At 41.8% G+C, this 22,693-nt stretch overlaps 2 protein-coding genes across 4 annotated transcripts; both read right to left on the minus strand.

Moving 5' to 3' along the window:
• Nucleotides 1-245: 245 nt before the first annotated feature.
• On the minus strand, nucleotides 246-2,386 carry LOC311135548 (ATP synthase subunit e, mitochondrial-like). The gene is made up of 4 exons (XM_084169558.1): nucleotides 2,297-2,386; nucleotides 1,713-1,767; nucleotides 1,333-1,431; nucleotides 246-610 (listed from the first exon to the last, which is right to left on the minus strand). Exons 1-4 carry the CDS (start codon nucleotides 2,330-2,332, stop codon nucleotides 585-587), a joined length of 216 nt encoding a protein of 71 aa, XP_084025684.1. The 5' UTR covers nucleotides 2,333-2,386; the 3' UTR covers nucleotides 246-584.
• A 4,683-nt stretch (nucleotides 2,387-7,069) lies between these two features.
• LOC311136071 (FYN-binding protein 1-like) lies at nucleotides 7,070-21,437 on the minus strand. Of its 3 annotated transcripts, XM_084170139.1 has the most exons (18): nucleotides 21,307-21,393; nucleotides 15,630-16,620; nucleotides 14,630-14,756; nucleotides 14,114-14,210; nucleotides 13,961-14,007; nucleotides 13,636-13,762; nucleotides 13,223-13,382; nucleotides 12,459-12,591; nucleotides 12,268-12,287; nucleotides 12,085-12,157; nucleotides 11,867-11,962; nucleotides 10,140-10,180; nucleotides 9,904-9,985; nucleotides 9,686-9,785; nucleotides 9,433-9,595; nucleotides 9,307-9,340; nucleotides 9,164-9,195; nucleotides 7,070-8,974 (listed from the first exon to the last, which is right to left on the minus strand). In XM_084170139.1, exons 1-18 carry the CDS (start codon nucleotides 21,307-21,309, stop codon nucleotides 8,952-8,954), a joined length of 2,349 nt encoding a protein of 782 aa, XP_084026265.1. In that variant the 5' UTR covers nucleotides 21,310-21,393; the 3' UTR covers nucleotides 7,070-8,951. The 3 variants fall into 3 exon arrangements, with proteins under 3 accessions (XP_084026265.1, XP_084026267.1, XP_084026266.1); XM_084170141.1 differs by lacking the exon at nucleotides 11,867-11,962 and having other exon boundaries at nucleotides 21,307-21,437; XM_084170140.1 differs by lacking the exon at nucleotides 11,867-11,962 and having other exon boundaries at nucleotides 15,630-16,623; nucleotides 21,307-21,361.
• Nucleotides 21,438-22,693: the final 1,256 nt, after the last annotated feature.

The raw sequence follows: 22,693 nt of genomic DNA on the forward strand, positions 1-22,693 counted from the left end.
TTGTATCTGTCCCAATATGGCGTCTGCATTTCGGCACTAGTCTCCTCAGTCTATCTCTATGGTTGAACCTGGGCAGAAGAGTGTGTGGCAGTAGCATTGACTCAGCACTTTCTTAGATTGGCCTATGACCTGAATCCTGGGATTTATGCTAAACTGGGCCAGGATTACTACCTAGTCCTTCTTCCTGTCATTGAAGGGCAGGGTGACAGTCCCAGACATACAGTTTACACCTGGGAACCAGACAGGTAGCTTTACAATTTATTCCATTCCATTTAGACAGTAGAACACACAAGGGTATAGACAAATATTTTCCGATTTGAGATTTTAACACCTCTTTAAAATTATACAAATGTTTCAGCTAAGTTTCACAGAGGAAGTTTGTGAAACATCTGGGTAAAAAAAAGAGAAGACATTTGGTTGAATTTGGATGTGTTTTGTGAGTACTGGAAGTTGTTAGTATTACACTAATAATTGTAAACATCTTAACAAATATATCAGAGAAGAATAATGTAATATATTAAACTAATTATGTTTATCATTAATGTATTATTCTTCTAACATGACAGAGTAGATCCATAGACAGTTCATTTCAGGATGGTGTCTTCAGAGGCTGTGGGGGAGAAAATAAAAAAAACATGCTTCACACATGTTCAAATCAAACATTTCTTCAGTTACATCTGCACTGTATCCCCTAGCTGATGGTATCATACGGTTCTTATGCTGGGATAACCGTTGATCTCAGGCAGCTGTATAAGCATAGCAGGAGATTTTCCAACAACCTTTTCTTGGCGACACTTTCTTTGTTCTCGATTAGGAGAGGCACCGTTGCCTTATAATACTTATGTGTCCAGTTGCAGGTGGTACCCCAAAAAACAGAATATTCAGACAAACATTCAATCCAGTTTTTGCACCGCGTGAGGAGGTTCCTCACCATCGAAGCTGCTGCACATCTCGCATTTCCCAACATTTTTGCAGGAACTAGTCGTTTATATGCGATGTAGCCAAGTGTAGAGGTAGATGACAGCGCGTCACACAGTGTGACCAAAACAATGATTTACATTGTTAAAATAAAGGTTCAATAGATTCAAAAATCTCACTCGATTAATATTGTTCCGAATATTCTCTGGTTTTTGGAGTACCACCTGCAACTGGACACCGAAGTTTATAACTCTCCTAATCGTGAACGAAGAAAGTATCGCCAAGAAAAGGTTGGTCGAAAAATCTCCTATGCCTATACAGCTGCCTGAGATCAACAGTTATCCCAGCATGATAAGAACTGTATGATACCATCAGCTATTCATCTCCCCTAACATTGAGGGGTTTATTATTTACCTTCCGCAAGCGCTTTGGCTATTTTCTCCTGTTCTTCTCGTATCTTCTTCTCTGCTTCCTCAACCCGCCTCTCTTCCTCAGCTCTTGGCTTCAGATAGTCTGTAAGGGAAATGCAGAGATGACATTCAGTGACATTGCAATAATGATCATTCAAAATACCTTCGGGTGACATTACCACAATCTTATATCTTGTAGGGAGGCAGGTAGCCTAGCGGTTAAGAGCGTTGGGCCAGTAACCAAAAGGTCACTGGATTGAATCCCCAGGCCGACTAGGTGGAAAATCTGTTGATGTGCCCTTGAGCAAGGCACTTAACCTTAATTGCTCTTGTAAATCGCTCTGGATAAGAGCGTCTGCTAAATAAAAATGTAACGTTACTTACCATATCTCTGTTTGCCATAGAACATGCCAATGAGCAAGAATGACCACCTTGCCGTCTGAAATAAAGGAAAACAGACTAGTTGATTTACCCAGCTTAAAAGTATTGACCTCTATCTAAACTGGTTGACTTTCAGTCGTCTTTTGGGAGAATATTTCATTAAAGTTAGTTTCTGACGCGCTAACTAGACTTCATCTTAGATTACTTGGAACGCCCCCAGTTAGCCATGTTAGTCTATAAGTGGCCCGCTGTCGGCAAGAAGCCAATACTATGACCTTCCCTCAGAATTATTACAAGTCAATGAACTAAACTACTATTGTCATTGATTTTGGCTGGATTATTTAGTTACGCTAGCTGGCTAGTTTTATGGCAGGCATATCGTTAGTCAACGTTAGCTTGCTAGCAAGCTAGCTGGCTAACCCTCATTGATTGAACCAGTCAATGTTATACGATGAAAGCTCACGTTAGTAATCTAACAGTCCAGACGTCTGGTTTTAACATGACATTAAAATAACCTTTTGTATTCATCATATACTTTCAATGGAGTTAGTTATACAACACAATTTAATAAAATAAATATAGTTTACCTTGATGACAGGCGAGACTACAACTGGAGGAACCATATTGCGGTTGTGAGATTGAGGAAGTGCGTAGCCAGGGAGGAGTGTTGATAGAAGATCAAATCGATTTTTCGGACCAGGTCTGTCTTTGTACTTTTCGTTATTTTGATTAAGGCCAGAGAAAGCATTGAAGTATCATAAATCTCATGCAGAAAAATTAAAATAATGCAACTTTTATTTATTTGTTATTATGTGATTCAAGGTTATTTCTATGGCATGGCCTTTATATAAAATCAATACATTTGTTCCCTCGCACTTTCATCCAGGAAGTTCAGGGCTATGACATACAATGTAATTCTTCTTCTTCTTCTTCTTCTTCTTCTGTGGGTTTTATGGCGGACTACAACCCCAAAAGGTGTATTGCTGCCACCAACTGGACGGGTTGAAACCAAAACAAGGTAAAAAGAAAATCCATGCGTGATAGGGAAACTAACTTAATCCACCCAAATAAAAATAGTACATTGACAAAACAAAACAAAACTCCCACTTCTTCCTTCTTTCAATTCTCCATATCTAGGGCCTGAGAGGGTGGTACAGGTTGTGGCAATATTCCATGTAACTCCTTCGCTGAGAAATCTTTCAGCCCCAGGAACCGCTCCGCCACTTCTACAATGATTTCTATCTTCCTGGACCTTCTCTCCACCTTGGCAGTGCCATTTATCACCATAGCTATAAAGGCCACAAAGTCCACCTTCTTAACCTTTAAAATGTCAGGATCCTGTTGGTGAAAGGCAACCCTTGCAGCCTGCATTGAAGGCCTATCCACCACCATGGACTCTTCAAGTGCATCATTCAAACCCTCAACCATTTTAACAGCTGCTGCATATGATATGCTCTGGATAGCCCTGACTTTGGCCACCTCATTCCCTTTCACCCTTGTGAGGCAATCGAAAGACGTGGCTTCATGGTTCCCACCACAATTGTAACATGTCACATTTTCATCACTTTTATAACACATTATGTGATCTTTTACACAACTTGGACATCTCAGCTTCTCCCTTCTGCAAACACTTGAAACATGACCAAAAGCTTTACAATGATCACACTGCATTGGTCTTGGGATAAATGCTCTGATTCTGTAGTTAATATACCCTAACTGCACTTGAGTAGGGAGAGACTCCCTCACTTTTTCTTCATTCACCACACGATTCATCCGACTTGCATCAATCACTCCAGGAATATTTTTCATCTCTTCAACATCTACTTCCCACGAGACGCCAGATATAACCCTCTTGAGGGGTGCCCTGTTCCTAAGAGACACATACGACACTTCAAACTTATCAAATCGGGTGAGACGCAACACACGTTTCTTCTGATCCTCAGAAGCACAAAAAATCAAAACCAGCTCGCCTCTCGTTATTCTCACAGCCTTCACTCTACCCAGCACTCTCTCCACCAGTTTGGATATCTCAAATGGATTCCTCAAGATTGGTCATTCTATCAGCTGCTCCTCATTTACAAACCGTCCTCCTACAATATACAAAGTGACTTTCTCTTCACTGTACTCTACATTGCTCCGTTTTCCATTCTTTTGGACAATATTCCAATTCTCCTTGATTCTACCGTCATTAGATTCAGAATCCACTTCATCATCCGCTTCCGCCATCTTTTTTCCATCCACAACCTCCATACAATGTAATGTGGTCATGGACTCTAGTGATGGGAAGTTCGGCTCATTTTACTGACTTAGATCTTTTCGACTTGTTCAGTCAAGAAAACAAATCTTTCAACTCATTTTGTTCATTTGAGTCAGTAATGCCCAGAGCATGCAGGACCCCCTACCGGCGAACTGAACTCGAAAGACTCGTGATTCTACAAGCTTCTCGTTCACATATCGTTCACCATAAGGGGCTTATTGGAGCTGTAATTTGTGACTGAAACGTGTAAACGTGTGCTCTTCACAATGTACTTGGTTAATTGCTAGGCATACAAATAAGATTATTTCTTGATAGACCTATATTTGAAACGAGGTCTAGTTGTGGCCGCAACCGGACTAGATTGTAAATTGTAGCTCAGTTGGTAGAGCATGGCGTTTGCAACGCCAGGGTTGTGGGTTCGATTCCCACGGGGGGCCAGTATGAAAAAATATATAAATAATGTATGCACTCACTAATTGTAAGTCGCTCTGGATAAGAGCGTCTGCTAAATGACTAAAATGTAAATGTAAATTACTCTTGGCGGAATGCATTGCTTGCTGACATGACCCATGTGACTACTAGGACTTCGAGAGCTGGTGTAAGCCAGACTAGATAAGCACAATGTCGTTCGCGAATTGCAGACCCCCAAACAATTTGTGATCGAGTTTGTTGAGCAGAGGCTGTGTATGTTTTGTTTCTACAAAGCTGTGACCATCATAACATTCAATAGTCAATTAATTGCGTTCATTCTTGCACCATGCAATCAATATCAGTTCTAAACATGTATTTTTCTTCTCTATACTCATGATCTATTTCCCTGCTCGCATATGACAGACAGTTATTTTAGTTGGTGGTCGGGGCACATCTCTGGAGACGCTGAGCTGGAGGAGCATGTCTTTATCCTGCTGTAGGCCTCATTCTTATAGAGTACCACAGTATGAGTCATAATACCCATAAAACCTAGCATTCAAACAAGGAAATGGTTCCAACCAGGTTGCTGCCTGCAGGTTGTTCGCATGAGGTTCCTTGAGTGGTGAAGCGTGTAGAGTTGATCCATACTTCGGAGAATGGGAAATGGTGGCGAGTACTGGGGAAGGACTGCCTCACGGGGAAGGACTGCCCGTTCCATGATCTCGCCATCACGGTTGGCAACTTTGTTGTGTCCTCCTCCCAGAGTGCGAAGAGCCTTGGCGTGATCCTGGACAACACCCTGTCGTTCTCCGCTAACATCAAGGCGGTGACCCGATCCTGTAGGTTCATGCTCTACAACATTCGGAGAGTATGACCCTGCCTTACACAGGAAGCGGCACAGGTCCTAATCCAGGCACTTCCCTTCTGGATTATTGCAACTCGCTGTTGGCCGGGCTCCCTGCCTGTGCCATTAAACCCCTACAACTCATCCAGAATGCCGCAGCCCGTCTGGTGTTCAACCTTCCCAAGTTCTCTCACGTCACCTAGCTCCTCTGCACACTCCACTGGCTTCCAGTTGAAGCTCGCATCTGCTACAAGACCATGGTGCTTGCCTACGGAGCTGTGAGGGGAACGGCACCTCCGTACCTTCAGGCTCTGATCAGTCCCTACACCCAAACGAGGGCATTGCATTCATCCACCTCTGGCCTGCTGGCTCCCCTACCTCTGCGGAAGCACAGTTCCCGCTCAGCCCAGTGAAAACTGTTCGCTGCTCTGGCATCCCAATGGTGGAACAAGCTCCCTCACGACACCAGGACAGCGGAGTCACTCACCACCTTCCGGAGACATTTGAAACCCCACCTCTTTAAGGAATACCTGGGATAGGATAAAGTAATCCTTCTACCCCCCCCTTACCCCACCCCACCCCACCCCACCCAAAAAAAACAACATTGTAAAGTGGTTATCCCACTGGCTATAAGGTGAATGCACCAATTTATAAGTCGCTCTGGATAAGAGCGTCTGCTAAATGACGTAAATGTAATGTAAATGTACTGCAGATTAAATTGAGTTGGTGAAGCAATAGCTGTGCTGGAATGCGAACAATATGGGTGTCAGTTCTGATGGTATGGAGAGAGAGGATGAGGATCAAGGACCAGAATGGTCGGTAGTGGAAAGACATAGGAAGAAGAGAGATCATGATACAGAAAGCAGTGGAGCGTCTAGTAAAGAAAGCATAAAGAGGGCCAAGGTAGGAAGCAAGAGTAATGATGTGTTGCAGTGGAAAGTGGTGATAGTGTTTTATGAGACCACAGGGCCTCACTTACACCCTATCCGACTAACTAATGCCGTAGAGAAAGAGGTAGGTGAAGTGAAATTAGCTCGGTTAATTGGAAATGGTAGATTGTTAATATTGTGTGGTAGCCAGGCTCAGTAAGAGAAGATTTTGAAAATGGAAAAGCTTGATTGGAATAAGATTAAAAGCCATGTCCCTGGTGCTAGATTGAGGGGAGTCATCACTGGGGTCCCAATATCTATGTCCACAGATGATATTAAAGAAAATGTGAAGGGAGGCAGAGTGATTGAGGCCAAAAGGTTGATCAGTAGGAAAGAGGGTCAAAGAAGTGAAAGCTTATCAGTGATGCTGAGGTTTGAGAAAGTCTTGCCGGGAAAAGTACAGATAGGATTCCTTAGTTTCAATGTTAGAGAATTTGTCCCATATGCACTGCAGTTTTTAAATGCCAAAGAATGGGACATGTAGCTGCTCAGTGTAAAGGAAATAAAAGATGTGCCAAGTGTGTAGGGGCACATGATTACGGTGAATGGGGAAGCAATGTGAAGGTTAAGTGCTGTAATTGTGGGGGAGAACACAGTGCAGCATTTGGTGGATGCCAGCTACAGGGAGAGGCTATAGAGGTTCAGAGATTTGGATCAGTCATGATGTATCATATGCAGAGGCCGTAAAACAGATTGGTAGAACTACAGTGCGGACTGATGTAGCTTACATCAAATCAAATCAAACTTTATTTGTCACATGCGCCGAATACAACAGGTGTAGACCTTACCGTGAAATGCTTACTTACAAGCCCTTAACCAACAATGCAGTTCAAGAAAGAGTTAAGAAAATATTTGCCAAATAAACAGAAGTAAAAAATAGTAAAAAGTAACACAATAAAATAATAATAACAAGGCTATATGTGGTAGAAGTTAGTTGGGATTTATTTTGTTTTGAATTGTATTTTCATGGTAGTACAGAATTGGTCAGATCATGATTGATTGTACATTCCAGTACAGTAGGTAGCGGCATGCACTTAAACGATTGCTTGCGGATCGTCATGATATTATAGAAGAAGAAGAAGAAGAAGAAGAAGAAGAAGAAGAAGAATTACAATTACATTGTATGTCATAGCCCTGACCTTTCTTGATGAGTGCAAGGGAACAAATGTCTTGATTTTATATAAAGCCCATGCCATAGAAATAACATTGAATCACATAATAACACATTTATAAGTAACATTATTTTCATTGTTTCATTTTTCTGCATGAGATTTATGAGACTTCACTGCTTTCTCTGGTCTTAATCAAAATATCGAAAAGTACAAAGACGGACCTGGTCCGAATAATCGATTTGATCTGCTATCAACACTCCCCCTTGGCTACGCACTTCCTCAATCTCACAACCGCAATATGGTTCCTCCAGTTGTAGTCTCGCCTGTCATCAAGGTAAACTATATTTATTGTATTAAATTGTGTTGTATAACTAACTCCATTGAAAGTATTTGATGAATACAAAAGGTTATTTTAATGTCATGTTAAAATCAGACGTCTGGCCTGTTAGAAAAATTACTAATGTGAAATGGTTCCAATGGTTTTTCCACCATTCATTTTTCCCATTGGGGATTTTCTAAACACTTCCAATAAGGGCTGTGTTTCGTGTAGGCTTACCGTGGCGTGACATTTTGATAACCGTGTAAATCTCTCTAGGAACAAGGTGACTTTTATCAATATTTTCGCCTGTATTTACCCCCCAAAATGAAATGCTAATTAGATGCTAATGTAGCTATTATAAAGAACTACAAATGCCATGATGATCTGGACGAGACTGCCTACTCGAGACAAAGGTAAGAATCTCTGGATTAACTATCTAATGTTAGCTGAATGTAGTAATGAATAAATTGGCTATATTTCTTTGAATTGACAATTCTGTGAACTGTCTTGTGCACATTTAAAATTGACACAATACCTGTTAGCAAAGGTGTCAGTTAGCGATGACGTGCAAGAGGGATTTGTAGTCTTGCATGATGTCTACTTTGATGCTAATGAGCATTTTTGAATCTGAGAGTAAATAGAGCCGAATATATTGATAAAAGTCACCTTGTCCGAGAGATTTACATGGTTATCATAACGTCACACCCTTATTTTAAGTGTTTCTAAGTTGAAAAATTAATGGTGGAAAAACGATTGGAACCATTTCTCTGTTTGACCGTTGGGTTATATGGGTATTATGACACCTCCACCTTGGGGCTCTATTATAGCTCAGTGGTAGGATTCATTGCTGCCAGCACTAGCAGGTCAAGCGAACAACTAAAATGAACGAGTCACTCAGTCAGTAAAAAGAGTAGTTAAAAAAAACAAATCGTTTTCGAACTGCACATCACTAATGGACTCTGACTTTCAGTAGGCCTACAATACGACATAACCTGTCAAGTGATAACCAGCCAACCATATGACAACTGATCTGACATGCTATATTTGGCATCAAATGGTAAATACTTTTTTTGATGAAAATGTATCATCATCAACCTTTGTTTTCAATCAGCGTGTAATGTCTCTTGTTGAATATGGAATATAAGTATTCAAATATGGTTCAATATAAAATCTTAACATTGTATGTAATTTAGGCCTATTCATTGCAAAGTCACAATTATTCATTAAGGGAGGAAGTGTCTGTGGACTGTATTGTTCTAGAATGAAAACCACGTCACCTCAAAATAACCACAATAAATTAGATAAAGATTATTAATATAAACAAGAAAACCCCCAAAATACAAATATCGGCATCACTTTGTAGACAGTGTTCAGTCGTTGTCATAGACACAATCTGCAAAGAAATGACAACTATTAATAGAAATGACTGAAATATGTGAAAACATTTCCTCCGACATGAAAACATATCAGCACCATATTGCAAGAATTAAATTGATAGCGTTGATCACTTGAGCTTCTGATTTGGCATCTTGTATGATATTCATTATTAAATGCCATTGCATGTCAAAAGTCTGAAACGTACCATCGCCAATGTCATCATAGATATCAGCATCTCTGTAAAAGCAAAACAGTTCCGTTTAGTGAACTGTTAATAAAATACTATACAGTATATTACGTGTATTTATGGATGTGTTTTTGTATTATCTGTATTTGTGTTGTACTTACTCTACTACAATATGGCTGGTCAAGACGTAGCCAACTAAAGGAGTGAGAGATAGGGGGAGATCATTAAAGTTAGCCCCCTTGCAGATTAGTTTTATTGCAGAATGCCTATGTATCATTGTTACTCACACTTTCCCTCCTCGTTCCTGCAGATTAGTTTGTTGTCTACAGGCTTAACGATGACATCCAGAGTCTCCCCAGGTCTCAACGGCAGATCTTTACTGCTCCACTTCTTATTGGCCAAGGTGGAAACGATGGTCACCTGATACAGTACCTGGATCTCCCCATCATACTATAGGTATGAGAGGTTAGGTTTGAGGGTCGAACAAATGTACACAAAATGTCAAATTATAAATGTAAATTGTGATAATAGCCAACTTACCTTGAACTTCTTTCTGAATTCCTTCTCTTCCTTCTCAAATTTCTTTAGCTTTTTAGGATCTTTGTCCTCAACCTTACCCTTGGTTTTACTTTGTGAGAGACTGAAGAGAGGAAAACGTGACATTTTCTAAATGTTTCCCAGTGGCTGATAAGGACATTCTTATGTAATTACAGCAAGTTTGTTTAAACATGGGTCAGAAAAAATCTCTCTGTCATTACCTGCTGATAGGTGGAGGCGGATGAAAGTTAGTGGCATCAACATCATCATAAATCTCTGTATCACTGACCTCAGAAGATTGTTCTATAACAACAAGAGATACAGAGAAAGAATATCAAGAACACATTGAAATGTAAGTGAAGTTAACAGTACTTCTCAAACTTCTATTCTTCAGTTTTTGTAATGCCACCGACACAGGCACACATAGTCATTCTGGATATTAAACATATTAAGTTACCAGTATTTCCTGCCTGGTCAAACTGGGAAGGTGGGGGTACTCTGAAAATGACAAAAACTGAATTAAAATATTAGTCCATGTTATGTCTGGTATAATTTGATTTGATTGATTGTGGGTTCATTGTAATCAAAAGGACACAAATCAATATAGAGAATCTAGCAATAATACCCCCAAAAAAAGTCAACAAATCACCACCAATTGAACTATGATTAGAAAGATTTTTTCACACCTGTACATAGAACATTGTAAGTAAGTGCATCTACAGTAGATGTATAGACAGAATGAAATGGAGAAGGTTGTTAATTCATTAAAGGATGTACAAAAACAGTATTTTATCTAATGATTTACAGTGCTTGACTTGGGCTGGAGCTCACCGAAGCTAAGTACAGTTACCCCAAACTTTCTACTGCTTGAGCTCCTGTTCCTCTTATAGAATATTAGCTCAAACGTATTGTGGAGCTCCTGCACCTACACTACCGTTCAAAAGTTTGGGGTCACTTAGAAATGTCCTTGTTTTCGAAAGAAAAGCATTTTTTGTCCATTAAAATAACATCAAATCGATCAGAAATACAGTGTAGACATTGTTAATGTTGTAAATGGCTATTGTAGCTGGAAATGGCTGATTTTTAATGGAATATCTACATAGGCGTACAGAGGCCCATTATCAGCAACCATCAGTCCTGTGTTCCAATGGCACGTTGTGTTTGCTAATCCAAGTTGATCATTTTAAAAGGCTAATTGATCATTAGAAAACCTTTTTGCAATTATGTTAGCACAGCTGAAAACTGTTGTGCTGATTAAAGAAGCAATAAAACTGGCCTTCTTGAGACTAGTTGAGTATCTGGAGCATCAGCAATTGTGGGTTCGAATACAGGCTCAAAATGGCCAGAAACAAATAACTTTATTCTGAAACTCGTCAGTCTATTCTTGTTCTGAGAAATGAAGGCTATTCCATGCGAGAAATTGCCAAGAAACTGAAGATCTCGTACAACGCTGTGTACTACTCCCTTCACAGAACAGCGCAAACTGGCTCTAACCAGAATAGAGGGAGGAGTGGGAGGCCCCGGTGCACAACTGAGCAAGAGGACAAATACATTAGCGTGTCTAGTTTGAGAAACAGACGCCTCACAGGTCCTCAACTGGCAGCTTCATTAAATATTACCCACAAAACACCAGTCTCAACGTTAACAGTGAAGAGGCGACTCCGGGATGCTGACCTAGGTAGAGTTGCAAAGAAAAAGTCCAGTGTCTGTTTTCTTTTGCCCATCTTAATCTTTTCTTTTTATTGGCCAGTCTGAGATACAGCGTTGTACGAGATCTTCAGTTTCTTGGCAATTTCTCGCATGGAATAGCCTTCATTTCTCAGAACAAGAATAGACTGACGAGTTTTAGTAGAAAGTTATTTGTTTTTAGCCATTTTGATCCTGTAATCAAACCCACAATTGCTGACGCTCCAGATACTCAACTAGTCTCTTTCGAAAACAAGGACATTTCTAAGTGACCACAAACTTTTGAACGGTAGTGTAAATATTAACAGTACCGATACCCAACATGAGTACTAGCACCTATTTCAGTCCAAGTCAAGCACTGATGAATTAAGTATGATTTCATTAAATTATTCAGTAATTAAGTAATGAATCCCTTCTGTTCCTCCTGATTAGTGATTTGGGGTTATAGGGTTAGGAGGTAATGACAGTGTATTTTCCTGATCCATCTTATAGTATTACTCAATTTTGCTGCCTGGGCTTTTCCTCCACTCCTCGAAGCCCTTAAACATCCAAGAGCGAGGTTTAGGAGGTGATCTGGAGTCCGAGGGGCTAGGGCTGCACATACACACTTATTCACATACTTACACTCACACAGACACATGCATAGAAAGTATACACTCACAGGTGAATGTACGCCAATGAATCTACACCATCATAGTGCAGCATGATATTCTCACCTGACGTCGAAGCTTGAATCGTCAAGATCATCATATATGTCCCCATCCTTCTCAGGAGGTGGAGGAAGAACCACTAGGAATGATCAAGATAAATATGTAATCTAGATTGAACTAAAGTCATTTGTGACCACATTGCCATATTGTGTTGTTTTCAATATTACGTTTTTGTCTTTTGAAACTTACCTCCTGGACCCTTGATCCCACTGGAATGAGGAGGACATCATTTCATTGGATCACATAATTACACAATCAAAACAAAAGACAGGAAGATATTCATGTAGTGCATTATTATAATAAGGTATTCATATCTTTACAATGGTTATTTGTCTCAAATGTTTTTTTTAAAGTGTCAGCGGGTTCGAGAGACATTTTACCTGCTGAGGTCATTACGAAAGTCCACATCATCGTATACCTCCGGTTCGTGTTCCATATGACTGGATATAGACACGCCCTGACGCTTCAGGGTGTCAAAGTCAATCTGAACCGACTCAGTCTTCACATAGCCATCTGCAAATATACGGAGCACATGTTAGAGTCTTACACATGAAGAACAGTCAAAAGGATGTGAGGGAGAAAAGTACTCTGTAATAGGTGCGAGATGGAGTAGAGGAGGAGGAGGAGGAGGAGGAGGAGGACCAGGAGGAGGAGGAGGAGCAGGAGGAGGAGGAGGAGGAGGAGGAGGAGCAGGAGCAGGAGCAGGAGCAGGAGCAGGAGCAGGAGCAGGAGCAGGAGCAGGAGCAGGAGCAGGAGCAGGAGCAGGAGGAGGAGGTAGTAGAGGAGGAGGAGGAGGAGGAGCAGGAAGAGTAGGGGGAGGAGGAGGAGGAGAAGCAGGAGGAGGAGGAGGAGGAGGAGCAGGTGGAGCAGGAGGAGGAGGAGCAGGAGGAGGAGCAGGAGCAGGAGGAGGAGGAGGAGGAGCAGGAGGAGGAGCAGGAAGAGCAGAAGGAGGAGGAGGAGGAGCAGGAGGAGGAGCAGGTGGAGCAGGTGGAGGAGGAGCAGGAGGAGGAGGAGGAGGCAGAGCAGAAGGAGGAGGAGGAGGAGCAGGTGAGGAGGAGCAGGAGGAGGAGGAGGAGGAGCAGGAGGAACAGGAGGAACAGGAGGAGGCGGAGGAGGAGGTGGAGGAGACAGGGTTGCCACTTACAGGAGCCGTCCTGTGACCTCCCTAGCCAGCGTCCCTCTGGGTTGTCCAAAACACGCATGATCTCAATAGACTCTCCCTGCTTCAGCCCCAGGTCCGTCTTACTCCCTTTACTGTCCACTCTGGCCTGGACCCTGTGGATGACCTCCAGTGGACCAGTCAGCTGCCACATAAGGAAACATAAATACATGATAGAAGATGCAGCGTAAACACATTCACTTCACAAATATTATACCGGATGGACTCCATGATACCTACAATACGAATATGAAAAATAAATTTAAAAATAATGTATGCACTAACTGTAAGTCGCTCTGGATAAGAGCGTCTGCTAAATGACTAAAATGTAAAATGTAAATGTAAATACAGCAAGATCTAGGGGAACTACTGACCAACAGGCTTTTGCAAACACTTACTTTGAATTTCTTTCTGGCCTCTTGTTCTTTCCTCTCACGTTCTTTTTGTTCTTTCTTTTCCACCTCCTGTCGTTTTTTCTCCTCCCTCTCTCTCTTCTTCTCTTGCTCCTTTGATTCCACTGTCCCCCTGATTAGAAATAAGTGTCAGTGGTGTTAATGCTCACTAGAGGGCAGTGTTCATCAAAACCGTAGACTTGGTCTCAGACATCTCAACAGCTTTTGGGCACTATAGAGTCCTCTATCTCTATGTCTAAAACCTGTTCCACATTTCACAGATTGGTACAATAGAAAAAGTTGAATAGAAAATGGAGGCAATCTTTCTCACCATCTTTCATCAAGATCTTCATACATTTCTTCATCACTTTCACTGTCCTATTGGATGAAAAAGATGCAGTCAGAATACTGTAAGCCTGTACGGTGGTATTTTATCAAATACATAGGCCTAAATTGGACAAATAAAAAATTATAAAACATTCACCTTAGTCATTTGACTAGGATGTCCTCCAGAGGGAGGGGGTGGAGGGTTGTTCATTAACCCCACATCATCATAGTTCTCATCTGGGTCAGGTTGGATTCTGGAGGCAGAGACACAAAGTCAGTCAACTGGCCAAAATGACCCACCACATCACAATGAAAGTAAGGTCAGTGTACAAGTATCCCACTGGGCACAGACGTCAATTCAACATCGATTCCATGTTGGTTCAATGTAATTTCATTGAAATTATGTGGAAACAACGTTGATTCAACCAGTGTGTGCCCAGTGGTATTCTACTTTGAAAGTTACTGAAGGAAATAATGAATAGTAGGGTATAAACAAAACACTGGGTTTTGTGAACGGGATAGTGTGCTGTTTCTATGCTCTGAAGCAAGTACAGTGTCTCTACAGGCCTATGTGTTTTTACTTATGTATGTACTTCAATGCCAGTAGTGGTATTCTCTAATATTGGCAGTTTTTCACACGACAGTCCTCTGATTATCAGAGTCCGATACTCACATGGCTTCTGGTGGTCGCGGGGGCAGGCTAGGGGCCATGGGGTGAGAGGGCAGGGGTGGGGCCATATGGTTACTGGGGTGAGAGGCAGGGGGTGGGGGAACAGATCCCTTCCTTAACCCAGCAGGACCTTCAGGGGAGACAATACAGGCCTTTAGATTACCTCCTCACACATACAGTGAAGAAGGAAATTGCATGCACATTTTCATTTTCAAATCAGCTGCATATAGTAATTGAATAAGGCCTCAGTCCAGCTTGTTCTATGGACGTTATTCTGTAGTTGAAAGGGAGAATGGCAGAGTTTGAGATAAAATCCCTTGTACCCTTGGATACCAATGACTGAATATGTTGAATTTCATCCTGCATGTAGACAACAATCATTAGTCAAATCCATAGATAGTGTCTGTAACAGCTTTGGCCTACATTCTCACCAGGAGGAGTGTGGAATTCACATTGGATTGTTCTCTCTGCTGACTAACAGTAATGCATGCAAACCAGGCTGAAATCTATCTTTAGTCAAAACCATATTCACATGTGGAACCTTTCACTTGAATATGTGCCTGTTTAAAGAGGAACTTCCCAGTAAGGGAGCACACATCAGCTGTAGAAAGGAGGAGGAAAAAATTGAAACTAGAGAGGGAACTTAATTAGAGGAACCATGCAATCCTGCATCTTTGGTTTTACATTTTGATGTTAAATTACAGTGCAGCTGCGTGTTTAACTTCACTTATTCTTTATGTAATGGAGCTTCTATAAAGCTGTGTGTGTGTGTGTGTGTGTGTGTGTGTGTGTGTGTGTGTGTGTGTGTGTGTGCTCTCTACTACCTGTCTCTGGGGGTTCTGATCAGTGGAGCATACAACCACATAAACCACTCTGGTCTGTGTGCAAGACTGTGAGTCTGAACAACTGGAGCATGTTTAGAAAACCACAGCAGAAGCATCTTAGCAGCTGATAGATTTGACCTTATGTGACTCATTAGTTACATTAAAGACAGAACACTTACTATCGGCACTAGCCTCTGTGCCCTTCTTGAACTTTTCCAAGTTGACCGTAGGAGGCCTGTTGGGTTTGACTGGGGCAGTCCCCAATGCCAGGATATTGGGCAGGGGGTTCCTTTTGGGTGTGGACGGGCTACTGTTGCTCACCCCCACGACCGGGGAGGTGGGACCCAGCGGCTTCTTAATAAAGCTGGGTTTCCTACTGTCTATAGGTTTAGTAAGACAAGAGTCGCTGGAAGTGAGGGGAAGTTTGGCTATTTCCTTTACCCCATTCTCAGATAGGGTTTCTCCTCTATTGAACACATTCTGTGCAGTCCTGAAGTTGGAGGGTTTGAGGGTAGAAGCTCCTCCGAACGGTTTGATTGTAGAATCCACTGCTCCAGCCACATTATCCTCTGTCTGTGGACGCATCTTTACAATGGAGCTAATGTTTTTTTTGGAAGGGGGTATTTTGGGTGGGATGGAGTTCGGGGTACCCCCACTATCGTCGGGTTTGGGGCTGCTGTCTTTGACCCAGGAGGGTTTGGCCACACCCAGCGGAGGTTTGGGGAAGGCAGGCTTGGCGTCAGACAGGGTCAAGCTCAGAGAGGGCTTCTGGAGAGGGAGTTTGGGCGGAGGGCTTTTGACCTCAGCGTCCTGGGATATCTCTGGGCCAGGTGGTTTGAGTTTAACGGGGTACTGTTTGACAACGGAGGGTTTGCTGTCCTCTTGGGCGTTTCCAAACTTACTAGGGATCGCTTTGATTCTGTGCAAGTCCCTGACTTCTGGAGCACTCAAGGTGGAGATGGTGCTCTTGAGGAATTTGGGTTTGGGCGCGGTGGAGGCTGCGCTGCCTGAGAGGCTGATCTCCAGGGCAGGTTTCTTAGGCTGGATAGGGGGTCCAGAGGACAGGGTGGGGTGCACTGCAGGTTTTGGACGTTCTGTAGAGATACCCTCTGTGGCATTTCCCCCCGCGTTGAAGCGAGCCATGATGGACTTCACATCAGACTTGTTGTCCTGCTGGCAGGAAACAGAGAGAGACTACTGAGGAGGAAGTGTGCTTTATGTATACACTTTTATATGAATTTGAGGAAGACGGAAACATTTAATGTCATTCACATCAATATTGCATTATCGATTCATTAACCACCATTGAAAAACACAGGCACATCTAATGAGGGAGCTAGAGAAAGAAGAGAGGGAGAGAGAGAGAGAGCGAGAGAGACAGGAGGAAGAAAGCAGAAGGTTGTAACAGTTGTTCAATAACTGACATTTAGAAATTCCTGCAACCTCCACACGTACAGCTTCTCATTCCAAACCATTCACAACATCTAAGAGAAAAGTTGATCCATGATTTTACAGCTCAGATTGAGTTTCTTTGAAGGACAGACTCTAAAAAGTATCCTAAGCATTATGACGAACCCCGAGTAAACTACAGTGGGGAAAAAAAGTATTTAGTCAGCCACCAATTGTGCAAGTTCTCCCACTTAAAAAGATGAGAGAGGCCTGTAATTTTCATCATAGGTACACGTCAACTATGACAGACAAAATGAGAAAAAAAAATCCAGAAAATCACATTGTAGGATTTTTAATGAATTTATTTGCAAATCATGGTGGAAAATAAGTATTTGGTCAATAACAAAAGTTTCTCAATACTTTGTTATATACCCTTTGTTGGCAATGACACAGGTCAAACGTTTTCTGTAAGTCTTCACAAGGTTTTCACACACTGTTGCTGGTATTTTGGCCCATTCCTCCATGCAGATCTCCTCTAGAGCAGTGATGTTTTGGGGCTGTCGCTGGGCAACACGGACCTTCAACTCCCTCCAGAGATTTTCTATGGGGTTGAGATCTGGAGACTGGCTAGGCCACTCCAGGACCTTGAAATGCTTCTTACGAAGCCATGTTTGGGATCATTGTCATGCTGAAAGACCCAGCCACGTTTCATCTTCAATGCCCTTGCTGATGGAAGGAGGTTTTCACTCAAAATCTCACGATACATGGCCCCATTCATTCTTTCCTTTACACGGATCAGTCGTCCTGGTCCCTTTGCAGAAAAACAGCCCCAAAGCATGATGTTTCCACCCCCATGCTCCACAGTAGGTATGTTGTTCTTTGGATGCAACTCAGCATTCTTTGTCCTCCAAACACGACGAGTTGAGTTTTTACCAAAAAGTTCTATTTTGGTTTCATCTGACCATATGACATTCTCCCAATCCTCTTCTGGATCATCCAAATGCACTCTAGCAAACTTCAGACGGGCCTGGACATGTACTGGCTTAAGCAGGGGGACACGTTTGGCAATGCAGGATTTGAGTCCCTGGTGGCGTAGTGTGTTACTGATGGTAGGCTTTGTTACTTTGGTCCCAGCTCTCTGCAGGTCATTCACTAGGTCCCCCCGTGTGGTTCTGGGATTTTTGCTCACCGTTCTTGTGATCTTTTTGACCCCACAGGGTGAGATCTTGCGTGGAGCCCCAGATCGAGGGAGATTATCAGTGGTCTTGTATGTCTTCCATTTCCTAATAATTGCTCCCACAGTTGATTTCTTCAAACCAAGCTGCTTACCTATTGCAGATTCAGTCTTCCCAGCCTAGTGCAGGTCTACAATTTTGTTTCTGGTGTCCTTTGACAGCTCTTTGGTCTTGGCCATAGTGGAGTTTGGAGTGTGACTGTTTGAGGTTGTGGACAGGTGTCTTTTATACTGATAACAAGTTCAAACAGGTGCCATTAATACAGGTAACGAGTGGAGGACAGAGGAGCCTCTTAAAGAAGAAGTTACAGGTCTGTGAGAGCCAGAAATCTTGCTTGTTTGTAGGTGACCAAATACTTATTTTCCACCATAATTTGCAAATAAATTCATAAAAAATCCTACAATGGGATTTTCTGGATTTTTTTCTCTCAATTTGTCTGTCATAGTTGACGTGTACCTATGATGAAAATTACAGGCCTCTCTCATCTTTTTAAGTGGGAGAACTTGCACAATTGGTGGCTGATTAAATACTTTTTTCCCCCACTGTATATTGTGTTTGCACCATATTGGTATTTTTAACCTCTCACTAAAGTTAGCCAACAACGATTCACCTACCTCTCCGTGTCTTGAAGTGCTAAGAGCACTAAGCCCCTCAGGACCCAGTGTGTGACAGATCACACAGGAAATGCAACAAAGTAATGGTGCTAAACAGGAAGTGGACACATATGTGTTTTGTCCTCGCATTGCTTGATTAACCCATGCTCCGCTTTGTTTTTCATTGACAATATAGTCAATCTAATGATAATGATTCTGCTACTTACTATTTGACAAAAACAATATCTTGAATGGCTGGCTGTTAAAATAGCTGTGTAAATATAATTATGATGACCTAAGACGGCCGAAATAATCAGATTACCACTCTATGATGAAAGAGTTCTTTAACTTCTGTGTCCACCTACATTGTTGTTGTAGCTGAAGCATCTTGTTCATCCTGTATTTCCTTACTCAAGATGCAAATGACAAAAAAGTTTATCTGTGGTTTGTCTGTGGGAACTGTAGGTTCTGGGAACTCTCCTCTGGTGAGAGGTTTTGAACATGCATCTGTTATAAGCTGCACTAGTGATAGCTGCAGTAAAATACTATGCTTCATGGTGTTGTTGATAACAAGGGATAGGTGGTGGATGGCTTTCCTCTTGAGGTTTGTTTGAATCGAGACAGAGCAACCTATCATGAGGAAGTGCTGATAAGTCCAGAGGACAGACATTCCTATTGCACAAGGCTGATGGCCGCCTGGCCAGGGAGGAACAAACTGTGCTGTTGTTGAACTTCAGGGGACGGACAATGGAGACAGCTAGGGGGGCAGAAGTGTCCATAGGAAGTGGCATCAACTCATCAATTAGTTAAACATATGTTAACACTTGTTTCACAGTGTATTGTATTTCATGAATACACAAATAGCCTAATAAATTGTGTCATGTCATATAAAGAGCAATGACTTGTAACGCAGCCATAGAGGGAGATTACTTATTAGGTATCTGAATATCATTCCCACTGGTTCTGCTTAAAGCAGTCAATGCACGTGACATTTTCAATCATTAGCTAAACACTACCTTTTGCCTCATTGGTGAGCATGAATTACTATTTCTCAACTCTGTAGTTTCCCCCCAGAAACCACACGGAATCCACTTACATTTTAGTCATTTTAGCAGACGCTCTTCTACAGAGCGACTTACAGTTAGTGAGTGCATACATTTTCATACTTTTTTCATACTGGCCCCCCGTGGGAAACGAACCCACAACCCTGGCGTTGGAAGCGCCATGCTCTATCAACTGAGCTACACTTCAGATGGAATCCACTTAATTAGTTAATGTCCCTTATAAATGTATCTATTTGGAAGCTAATCATTATTCAACAAAGATCTAAAGGGGAATGTGTCACTGTCTGTCTGTTACGGGTGTGCTGAAGGCTGTGAGACGTACAACCCACTGAACAACATTCAAAACAGGGACTCAGAGGCGGAGAAGTGTGACAATGCTATCTCATGTTTATGACCTTACAGACACAGTGGGTTTCACTTGGTTTCACAAAGACACTAAAGAAGGTCCTTTCAGCATCCTCCTGTCTCTAGTCACCTCACCAGACATGTGCTGCATTTCTAGCAGGAGTAAATTACAGCCAATAACAGAGATTCTACGGTAACACATTGACTGTTTTTATCCATGAGATTAGTTGGCTGTGAGCTGGGGATTATTTTGGTATGACACGGCCTGGAGCAGTTACATAACATCCATGGATGAAAAAAAAAAAGTATTGAGTAAAAGCAAAGAGGAACCAAAGGTTTCTTCAAGTTGAAAAGGCTGTATTACACAATCCAGACTGCCACAACCCTGTTTAGCAAAACTGGTTAAGAGCTACTCTAATAATAAAAAAAACAAAAAGACATCTACAAGTTTTCTAATCTCCATCGCATAGCACTTTCATAAAACTTCCAAGAAAAGTTTACAAAGAAAACAGGGCACCGTATAACAAAGAAGAAAATGAAAATATAATACTGTACATTTACAAAACTATAGTAATAAATCAACGGGCTACCACCTGCTCCTACCTGCCACTAGACTACGGTGTACAACAAGGACTGAAAATACCCCCAGTAAAGCTTTCCCAAGTTACTTTTTCTGCCCTGTTTACATGTATATCCATATCCTACATGTTTTATGTATAAACCCACCTAGACCACTCCAGTATACCTGCACATTGAATAGGGTACTGGCACTGACATGTATATACTTGCATTCTCATGTTTCTTTAACTCTCATCGTAGTTCTTTTTTTTTTGACTATGTTATTATTATCTATGTTATTATTATCACTTCATTGTTGGAAAGATCTCTCAAGGTTAGAATTTCACTGTACCACAGGAGGTTGGTGGCACCTCAATTGGGGAGAATGGGCTCATGGTAATGGCTGGAGTGGAATGAGTGGCATGGTATCAAATACATCAAACATATGGTTTCCAGGTGTTTGATGCCATTCCATTTGCTCCGTTCTGGCCATTATTATGAGCCGTTCTCCCCTCAACAGCCTCCTGTTAACTGTACTGTCTTACACCTGTTGTATCCTGTGCACAAGGCGAATAAACGTTGAAACTTGAAGTTAGTTATACAGTAGCTAATAAAGATTTTACTTCTCAGAGTCCCAACTCATGATGATATGATTGTAAGGCAGGTACTCACCATAGTGGGAAAAGTCAGCGCCCAGAGAATCTACCTAGTCTGTACGTGGTCTGGTGCCCCTTGGGTAGGGGAGAGTCTTTGTTTGTGCATGTGAATGAGTTCCTCTGTGTGTACTGAATGTATGTGTGTGTGAGAGAGATTGAGTGAGAGTGAGTGTGTGTGTGTAAGCATTTGTGACCTCAGTGTCTGTGTGCTTTTAACTACTTCCCCTCTCTGCAGAGTGACTCCTGTTGAGTCATAAGTATGGCAGCCTTATCTCTCTCCATCTACTGTATTTGCCTATTCCAAGCAGCCCCACTGCTCTTTCCATCTCCACTGAACCACCAGTGTCACACGTCTACTGTAATGTTTGTCATGTGAAATACGGCCTCTCTCCTCCTCTGGACATACGTCATGGACTAGTATACAAAACCCTGTAATAAAATTGACTTTATTATTTGAGGGGGGGGTTAGGGGGGGGGGGGGGGGGGTTAGAGACACAAAGACAGAAAGTCCACTGGCAAATGCAATCAAACTTGAGGGCTCGCAAATATGTAATTGAAGGATTAATGTTGTTGTTGTTCATTGTTGAGAGAGACTGTGGGAATGAAATGAAAAGTGTCTGGATGAATGCTGTGTGAAATTTTAGATACGACCTATCCAAGATCTTCAGTGAAATAGATTGATCTGAAATTAACAACTTATTAGTCCAAACTGAAATAATGGAAAGATGGAGGAAGGTCTGTCTTTGACAGTTTTTTACTGCAAAATTTTCCCGGTGTGCTGTAACTTTCTTTTTTACTATGTGCTGCACCTAGTTATCAGCATCCAGTTCAAAGCTGATGAACATATGTTTTCTCCCCCCACAAATCCTACTTTAATTGCTCCGAGGCCCAGCATGAAAGACAACAGCCCAAAAGCCAGGTCAAATACTGTACAACCACATTCTTTAGACCCATCTTATTCCTATTCTATGTTTACAGATGTAGGATCTTAATTTGAGCCAGTTTGCTACAGCAGGAAAATATTCCTGAAGCAACAGGAAATTATTATGTTTATAATTAATGGACATTTTTGTTGGGGTTGATACATTTTTCACAATGGAAAATCAAGTCTGAAATTTCAAAGTGGAAATGACAAACTTCAGAAGCCTTTTAAAACCTTGAATACATTATAAGTTGTGCATTTCCTGCATTGCAGGAAAGTTCACCTGCAACAGGGTGATTAAATTAAGATCCTACATCTGTAGGTTAGCATGAAACACAGATAACTATTAGCCTACAACTAATCACCTGACCTTCTGTTGTCAAACCAATTTATATTCTACTACCTGGATATTAACATTAGTCTACAAGTCTATAACAAACTGTAAGAGTTGGAGTTATTTTCCATGACAATGTAGACGTGT

The sequence above is a fragment of the Coregonus lavaretus genome, assembly GCF_964263955.1.
Source record: "Coregonus lavaretus genome assembly, chromosome: 10".
Lineage (NCBI taxonomy): Eukaryota > Metazoa > Chordata > Actinopteri > Salmoniformes > Salmonidae > Coregonus > Coregonus lavaretus.

What these genes read in the sequence shown, in the direction of transcription:
- LOC311135548 (XM_084169558.1), bottom strand. Translation starts at nt 2,332, where the DNA reads ATGGTTCCTCCAGTTGTAGTCTCGCCTGTCATCAAG. An exon ending in TAGTCTCGCCTGTCATCAAG is followed by an intron (nt 1,768 to 2,296) that starts GTAAACTATATT and finishes CCTTTATTTCAG; the next exon opens with ACGGCAAGGTGGTCATTCTT. An exon ending in CTATGGCAAACAGAGATATG is followed by an intron (nt 1,432 to 1,712) that starts GTAAGTAACGTT and finishes TTTCCCTTACAG; the next exon opens with ACTATCTGAAGCCAAGAGCT.
- LOC311136071 (XM_084170139.1), bottom strand. An exon ending in CCGCGACCACCAGAAGCCAT is followed by an intron (nt 14,211 to 14,629) that starts GTGAGTATCGGA and finishes CTCTGCCTCCAG; the next exon opens with AATCCAACCTGACCCAGATG. An exon ending in TTTCGTAATGACCTCAGCAG is followed by an intron (nt 12,288 to 12,458) that starts GTAAAATGTCTC and finishes TCCTCATTCCAG; the next exon opens with TGGGATCAAGGGTCCAGGAG.